Source organism: Cygnus atratus, chromosome 7, assembly GCF_013377495.2.
Source record: "Cygnus atratus isolate AKBS03 ecotype Queensland, Australia chromosome 7, CAtr_DNAZoo_HiC_assembly, whole genome shotgun sequence".
Classification (NCBI taxonomy): Eukaryota; Metazoa; Chordata; class Aves; order Anseriformes; family Anatidae; genus Cygnus; species Cygnus atratus.
In genome coordinates, this window is record NC_066368.1 from 2,685,494 (window position 1) to 2,694,768 (window position 9,275).

General features: G+C 41.3%; 1 protein-coding gene across 1 annotated transcript; it reads left to right on the forward strand.

Annotated features, from left to right (window-relative positions):
* Nucleotides 1-364: 364 nt before the first annotated feature.
* Nucleotides 365-9,070, forward strand: CLRN3 (clarin 3). Its single transcript, XM_035547632.1, has 3 exons — nucleotides 365-593; nucleotides 6,332-6,511; nucleotides 8,796-9,070. Exons 1-3 carry the CDS (start codon nucleotides 365-367, stop codon nucleotides 9,068-9,070), a joined length of 684 nt encoding a protein of 227 aa, XP_035403525.1.
* Nucleotides 9,071-9,275: the final 205 nt, after the last annotated feature.

A 9,275-nucleotide genomic window follows, 5' to 3' on the forward strand; every position in this document is an offset into this window, starting at 1 on the left:
CTGGGCTCCAGCAGAGCTCTGGAGATTGGGGATGTGAGCAGCTCGGCTGCCCTTGGTGCCTCTCGTGGGGCAAAGCCGCACCAGTAAGCCCAGTACGTCACCTGCTGATGGCAGCCCCGGTGGCAAATCCCTCCTGGCCTTTGTCAGGGGAGTTTGATTGCAGCCATGGCAACGCCTTTCCTCCAGACCAAAGTTCAATTATTTTACATTTTTATTACTGCTGCTGTTTGCTTAAAGTTTACCAGGATAGCGTTCAGCTAGCACGCAGAGCAGATTCCAGAGAGTGAAAGGAGAAAACCTCACGCTAAGCAGGGCCGAAAGGAAGAAAATCCCCTGAACCTGTGGAAAATTTCTGTCTGCCAAAATGCCGACCAGAGAAAAAAAACTCATGTTCGGAGCTGCTTTTTTAACCAGTGTTTTATCTTTCGTGATCGTTTGTGCCGTTCTCGGAACCCAGAGATGGATCAGCAGCACAGTCGACTTTTCCCGAACAAACGGCACCATTTCGGTGACCGTCACCTACGGACTTTTCAGCGGCACCTGTGCCCAGACCTTCCAAGCCGGAGTTCAGGTTTCAGACTCTACTTTCCAAGGTAAGTGGTGCGATGCCTGGCGATGGAGGCCGGGGGGCTGGTGGCACAGGGGCACCGTAGGAGCAGCCCGGCCTTCCTGCACCTGTGTGGGGAGGGAACGCATCGAGGGAACGCAGGAATACCTACAGACCAGCTCAGGAATTTAAGTGATGTAAAATCAGACCCTGAAACTGCAGATAAATACGGAAGCATTCTTGCCGATAGCACCTTCTGATTATCTGTGACCTTAACCTATGCCTCCGAACAAGTTAAAAAATACAGGGTAGGAACTCCGTGTGAAATAGATTTTAATTTTCAGAAGCTCTAAGTGAAGAATAGGAAAGCAACACTCTATTAGCATTTCATTAAAGGATTACAAACCTAATTTGGTTTCCTCTAAATTTCATTATGTTAACTTAATTGTTTGATTTAAAACATTTTGCCACCTACGATCAAATTAGCATCATTTTAATAGAAGGAGGTTCTGAGAGGAACTGCTTAAGGGAGAAGAACCAAACATGTAAAACTAATTTAGACAGATATGGTGTTTATACTTGTGTTTGACCTAAACTTTAACGAAAGTATTCCTTTTATTTCTTCCTTCAAGACCACCCCATTCCAGTTCTAAGTGATATTGTTAAACAGAAGCATTTAATATTTTCAAAATGTATACTTGCTCATGTCTTTTTAAAAATAATAGTCTATGAAGTATGTAATACAACATAGCTCGTCATCTTTTATAAGGCCTTGCTTCCCCCACCCAAGGCATAGTTTTCAGGTGACTCCTCATCATCATGACTTTCCAAAAATATCCAGGATAAGATTTTGAATCCAGACTATTAGAATAGCACTTCAGAAAAAAAAAAAAAAGATTCAAATTAAATGTTATCTTTTGTTGATATGTAACATGGCTTTTTTGTGCGACTACAGTTCTTGGTATTTATCCCCAGTGGTAAAATTCTTACCAGAAGGAGAAAAATTAAAATGGTTAAATAATTAAATAGATACAAAGAGAACAGAACAATTGAGGGACTAAGGAGGAGAGATGCTACACAGGAATAAAATAAAGGTAAAAAAATAAGAGGAAAATTAGAAGGGGGCTTACCTAGTGTGACCTTTGAGAAAGAAATGACAGAAGCATAAAAATCTTAGTATGAGGAACAAAACATGAGAAAAAGCAAAAGAGAAACAAGAAGTGATGCATACCAAACACAAACCGCAAACTTGATTCGGATTTCACGCAGTTCAGCAAAGATGCATTTATGCACAAGTAGCTCTGTCTATGTTAATGCAAGTATTCAAAAAGCCCAAAGGTAGATAAGCCTGGACAATTCTGCAAGGTTCAAGGATTTGCACCCATTTTCTATAACTTTGCTATCACACTGGGTTCAAAGCAGTAATGCCCATACACACCTCTGAAAGTGAAAAAAGGCAGTCAAAAGAAACCTTACTACAAGAGTATATCAGATAGTTTTGAAATATGAGATGTACTTTAAGAATTTTTTTTCTTTTTTTTGGTAGGATGTAGTCCATCACTACGATCAAATAAACCATGTAGCTAGAGCACAGCAGATCTAAGCCTATGAAAGGTTCCCATCTCCCAGCTCTTTCCCACTGTATTTAGTACAGAAATTGTATCTGTAAAACAGGCACCCCAATTACCACAGTGACAGAGCTATACCATGCAAGCCAATTGACATTGTAACAATCAAATTGTAATGAAAAAACTGAGTATAGCAGTGTTCCTAGTAAAGCATATAGTGAATATTGAGATCACTGCCTAACAAATGTAAAATCACAAGTCATTTGAGCAAATGTATTTACAGTCATATCAGAATAATCAAAGTAATTTTTAGAAAAGCAAATATATATTTATAAAAATAGTTTATAGATGATTATATCTCTTCATGCCAGTTGGATCTAGCCCCAGACTGTGCTCCATGCAGGCGGGCTCTTGCTGATTTTAATAGGGTGCCATGTGAAAACAGGAGTCCACCCATGCAGAGCTGATGGCAGGGCGAGGATGCAGTCTGGCAGGAATTCGGGGCATGTGTCTTGCCTTTCCCTGCACAGGAACTAACACCACCAAATCCCAGGGTCTGGGCACGAGCACCCTATATATTTTAACCACAGTTAATAACAAGCATCAGTAAAGGATTCAATTCTTGGCATGGTCTACGTGCATTCAGTTGTTGGTGGTGATTTTTTCTCCAGATTTAATTTTTTGTGCTCTTCGTTTAGGAAATGTCATCGCAATTCTCACTTATAAGCCATTTATAGATGAACAAATCAAGTGAGCTTCAGGAATTGCTAGTTGTTTTCAATAGCTACTGAAAGAGATGCTTCATCCGTAGTCTAAATGCGGATTTGCCCGTATCCTTCCCCAGTTCAGTCAGGCATAGCTTCAAGATAAAATAAACTCATTTAAAATTACTTCTTAGGCTCTACGCTAGGTATGATTGCCACATTTTGTATTAAGTAGGATTCCAAGCATTCCGGAAACAGGAGAAATACTTCACAGAACTGCATACATACATGCTATTTTTGAATTGAAATAGCCAGGTTGTCCTAAGACAGTAGGATGTCCTTTAGTAAATGGATTGCCTGTACTATGGAAAAACAAATTGCCATGATTTCTCCACTCTGACATCTCAAGCAGCAGCAGGCAGCGATATGAACACCCTTATACAGCACAGCATGAACTGGCACTCAGCAAGCGTGCCCTGATGAGGTCTCTGGGTGTTTTCCAGATGGCACTTTCATATTTGGGTGTAAATCAAGGAGAATGAATGGAAGACACAAAATAAATATTGAAGAGTAATTCAAAGAAGATAAGTTGGCTATCTAGACTACTTGTTAGCAACCATCCAGGTTGGCTACAGTAAAAGACCATATGAAAGCAGATTATCAACAAAGAAAACAACATTGTTTTCAAAAACCACACAATGAAAATAAATTTTTGAGCATAAAGATGAAAGACAAAAAAAGGAGTACAGATTCCACAAGTATACAGTGCCTGGACTGCGTGGCCAGGGCAGACCCTTTAACAGACTGCCACAAGCGATCTTAACAGAGGAAGAAAATGACACAGCTGCTTCAGAGGCCCTGGGGATGAGCAGCATGATCTGGCCAAACGTAGATATTATTAAGTAACGTCACTCCTTAGAGCCTTCATTAGCCTCTCTAGTCATTTGTCTCCGAAAGATACAACCTATTCACGTAAAAGGTTGCAAAAGGCCTTTTACAGCTGTGCTCATTTCCAAGTCAAACACATAAAAACGGTGAGCAAGGTGCAGGGAGCGGCACACCCGGGGAGCCCGTCAAGTCAGGGGTCAGCTGGGCGTCAGCAACCAGCGAAACAACAGCACCCAAGGAAGCCTCGGAAATTCACTACAGCAGAGGGGAATCGATTCATTTTCTATCTCCTAAAAAAAAAAGTTTCCATCAGTTTCCAGGTGACCCATCAGTTTCCAGGTGACCTCATGAAAAGTAAAAAAGTTAAACTTTTTCTTTTTTTTTTTTAATGAGCAATTCATTCTGTGTGATAAGTGATCACAGACCAGTGAAAGCTGCCAAATTTACACTGCTTCAAAAAGGCTTTAAGGCTGGCTTGAAGCCTTTAAGCCATTCACGCATAGGTCACTAAAAGCTTGGGAAATTGAATCTGACCACACGAGAGTTACAGATGAAAAAAATAAAAGATGATACAGGAAAATAAGGAGAGATGGTTGAGGCAAAAACCTCTGCTTTCATTCTGGAATTAGGTTATTTTGCACTCATGCAAAGGTTATCCAGTTGTGGGTTATTATAGATCACATTCAAGTAGATCAACTACTGTAGAGTCCTCTAGTTCGTTTTATTTAGAAAAAAATCTTCCACCACAAAAACAACATTTTATTTAAAACCTTTAGAAGTCCTGAGCTGTTGCAGGCATGCCTGCAACAAGTGGAATCTGGCAAAATTACATCTCTTAAATTGCAGCTCATTGTCAGGGATGAATGAGATCAATGAGGGGGTGCCATAGATGTAGCCAGTCAACTCTGGAGATGTTCTGAGTGATAAAATTAAGTGAGGCTGCCAGAGGGAAATTATCCACACCTGCCTGGTTCAGCTCCAGACCTATTCCTTGAGGTAGGCAATACCCCAGCAGTGAGGCTGCTTCAGCACAAGCACACGGTGCAGCTGGTGTTGTGCTCACCTCCATTTAACTGAGTGATGTCCCCTGAATGCCTCTTTCCTATTCTTCTAGGAGAATTGCTTAAATTTGCATCTGATTTCCATAACACATCCTTACCTGCCATTTGCTCAAAGAGAAATTAACTTCTAAGAATAAAATGGTAAATGAGATAGAAGCTCTCCTTTTAATTTATTTCCAATAGCTCTTCTTTTTGTTCTGAGTATTTATTTTCTTTTTATGTGCTTGTTATGTTTTTGTTATTTTCGCTGCTATGATTTCTCCAATTTATATGCTAGATGAACACTGCAGTAAAGGCTTTGTATTAAAAGCAGCATAGAAGGGAAGTTTTCCTGTAAATGGCTGCCTATCACAATGCCTTTTGAATAGAGCATGAAAACACTGATGTCAAACTTGTTATAGGTTAAGGCAGCCACAGGCACATTATAGATGCCTATTCAATCTTTAAATTGAAAGGAAAATAATATATTTCAATGCAGCTATACTGCAATTACACTTTGAGTATATTGCACCCATATTTGTGTCCCTTATTATCAGCAGCATACCAAATAACTAGGAGGATTTAGGCAAAAACAATAAAAACGGTTACAGTCCTGGAGGGAGTGACGACTGTACGTGCTGCGTGCCTATGGCCAGCCATGCATACAAATACAGAAACTGCCCTGGAACAGCCTGCACATGGAAAGTGCAACAAGCTGCAGCACGAGGCAGAGGAGCCAGGATGCTCGATGCTAAGGCGTGCAGCAGCTTCTCTTCACCCTCATGGGGGAGCAGGGCCCTGGATGCACCCGTCCTCCACAAGTAACAAAAGGCAGGAGCTGCTCTTTTTTTTTTTTTTAAAAAAAAAAAAATCAAGGAGGCATTCTCCCCACCCATTTATTTTCTGTGGGGCATGGCAAGAGACAGATCCAGCCGGGGTATGAAGAGCAGCTCAATGGCCAGCCGTACCTCATCCGTCCACGGGCGGCCACGCTCAGGCACATTTGTCCTACAAACACACCTGACCCTGCCAAGCTAACAGCTTTACTGGACTTGTAGAAGCTGTTCCATTTGTCAGATTTATTCCACTTGAGGGGACTGCTGCTACATTAAAAGGAAATAATCTACAGTTAGAGCCAAGTTTTAAATCAGGCATTTGTAGAAGTCACCAGACACCTGGGGGATGATGGGCAGGAACAGCTAGTTTCCTCATCAGGCTTACCATAAAATTTGTCAAGCTTTGTCAAGATGAAATATTCTCAGAAATATTAGGGAAGAGAAGTTTTCTACCCAGCCCACTGCCCATGAAGTTTGTGTGCCAGCAGGATTAGCAGATGCACTTATTTCAGATGAAGATACCTTCACCCCACTGCAGCTTTGGGTTCATGCACTGTGCCAAACCTACTGCTCCTGCTACAGCTGGGTCTCTACAGCTCAGCCACTTCTCTGCTTATTAGCTTTTAATTACAACCAGCTATGTAGCAGTAAACCCTTAGCTTGCTGGGCACGTTTAAACACCCCAGGCACTGAATCTGTCCTCCCCTTGGTGAGGCTGGGCACCCACCACTGAGCCGCTCTCTTTCAGTTGCAGAAACGCTGAACAGCACCAGAACGAAAGGCATCAACATCACGATTATTGTGCTTCTGGTCCTCAGTTTACTGAGCTCCCTTCTGAGCTCAGGGTTTACATTCACTAACGCTGTGAGCAATCCCTACCAGACGTTTCTGGGACCCATTGGAGTCTATACCTGGAATGCCATAGGTGGTGAGTAACGTGTCCTGTATTGAACACTTTCTGCATGCTCCACAGATTAATACTATATCCTCATTGATTCCAAGGTTAAGAAATATATATTTAAAAAAAGAAACACTTGAAAATGTGTTCTGTTCAGCTGGTTTTGTTTTTTAACCATATCTGCTGGGTTATCTTAAAGCTATATTTTACATACTGGTAAAATAGCATTACTGTAAGCGATGGTATCAGCCAGCAGGAAGCTGGATTCACTGGTAGCAAAATGCATGAGGTGATGCTACTGCACCTGTTGGGGTGTCACATCATTGCAAACACGATGCGCGTCAAGGAGAACAGAGTAAGCTGACAAACACAATGTTAAGCCAGAACAGAATTGTGTCCACGTATGTGACTACGTGGAATTTGTAACCTCTTAAAAACTCTACGCCACTGTTTTATGGTATTTATAGCGTAACTGTTCCTGGGTTACCTGCATTCCAAATTAGGCCTCTAAGGTCTAATCTGTGGGATGGATAATAGCTTCACTTCTGAAAAATGTGTTGAATCAAACACATCTAAACCAGCATTAACATCAAAGGGGAGGTGGTTAGAAGGGCAGAGTCACGGCAAAATTTATTTCCCTCTCTAAAAACACTTGCAGAGATCAAAATAAGTTTTAACATTCCCTAAGCAGAAAAAATGGTAGAGATGCTGAGCTGTCAGAGCCATGAACTCTGCCAAACAGCTCCCTGGAGGTGCAGGCTCTCATTCAACCAGCAGGCTTGCATCTGGCTTCTCCTAATGCACCTTGCTACACTCTTCATCTTGCCACGGTAATGACTGCAGCTCTCACACTCGATTCGTCTCGAGAGGATTACGCTTTCCTCTAATACTAGGTTAGCACTGAGAAAAAATCCTTTTAAGACATCTGATTATGGGGTCCTTCAGCACAGGTCCCTCAGGCACGCTCCAGGTCTGCGTGCCCACCTCACCTGCAGACAGCTCGGCAGCTGGGCTGTGCACCACGCGCTGGTCCCCAAAGCCCTCAGCGCTCTGCCTTGGCCAGAATCTGACCTCAGGGAAAAGGGAATCATATTCAGGGATAAGAACAGCCTTAATTGTAGCAAGTACAGGTGTGAAAGCCACCCTACTCCAGCTGTGACTAATGCAGCAAGCATATAAATATCGATGCTGGACCAGCTGGGGATGTCTTGAAACAGTTAAAAAAAAAAAAAGAGCAAAAGCCTAAATTACACCTTTACTCAACTTTTGGGACAACCAGATTGGTGTCTCATTGCAGAAGAAGGCCCAGCTACAATTACGTAGTGTGGATCTGCAAGAATTGACCTGAAATGAAAGAGCTTGCCAAACGAAATATTAGTGAGAAAGTAAACCCACACATTGACTGAGGATTGTGGTTACTTTTTACAGCCCTCCAAGTGCAATGACCTGGAAGTGTATCCTACCGTGGGCATATTTTTTTGAAAAATCACGCATCATTTGATATGTATCTAGAAGGATCTTAATCTTGCACCAGATGGCCTGACATTCCAGTGTCCTCCTTGCAAAAACCTGAACCTCTGTGAGCAGGAGAACTGGCAGGGTGGTGCATCTGGAGGGAAGGAATAGAAATATTTTCACCAGTGTACAGAGATTGTACCTCTGCTAGCACTATGAAAGCAAATAAGTAAAAACATTATTTGGCTAAGTATATCAAAGTAACTGAACTCCATCTATATTAAGGCAACTGTAGGAAATGGATACAGATCCAAGACATCTCATTTTGGCTCATCACAGTAGTTGAATAATTTGGGTAGGAAAGAACCTCAAGTCTCCAAGTCTAAGCTCTTGCTCAAAGCTGTGCCAACACTGAACTCAGGCCAGGTTACTCAAGGTCTTATCCAGTTGGTCTTATACCACATATTCCATGAATTTGCATTCATATCAAGTAGGCAACCTGCAAATCACCCAAGGGGTGAATATATTATATGCATCAGCACCAAATGCAATGGGGGAAAAAAAAAAAAAGGACTTTACATAGCCTTATCTAAAGATAGTCAATAAGAATCCATTCATTTTAGCAGAAGATAGTTTCCAATGTCAAAACATCCACCCTACTAGATGGTACAACAGTTCTTTAAATGCTCTCAGGTTTTATTAACAGAAAATATTACTCTCATTTGTTCTAGTCCTGACATTCTAACCAATTTAAGTTGAATCCTTCCAAGTAGCAATTTATATAGGTACTTAATACAAATATTTATAACACAAATAATATTATGTTTCCACCTCTAACATTTGCATTTATATTTTCTAGGGTTCTTCACGCTTGTAGTCATGATACTTTTTGCCGTGAACGTACAAGGCAACGACCTGTCTGTAGAGCTGGCCACCAAATGTGCTTCTATTCAATCAAATCATATCAAATCTAAACACAATTACGATTATTCCTACTGGATCCTGCTGCTTCACATTCTTTTTAGCTGTGGTACTATAGTCATCATTTGTTTCTACAGCTGCGCAAGGTATTCTAAGAAGAAAGAACAGGAAAGACCAATTGAAAATGCATCAAAAGACGTCATTCTCTTCTAAGGAAAAGAGGGTGTAAAAGAAAGTCTATTTAATGTGGACAATCACGACCAATAATTTATGTACAAATTGAAGGTATGTGTATAGCTCAATTAACAAAATAGCCAGTTGCACCTTCAAAGCAGATTGATTATACCTTACAATGTTAGATGTTATAAGCAAACATGCTGCCTAGACACCCCGAGCAGAAACACCAGAAGTGCCTGAT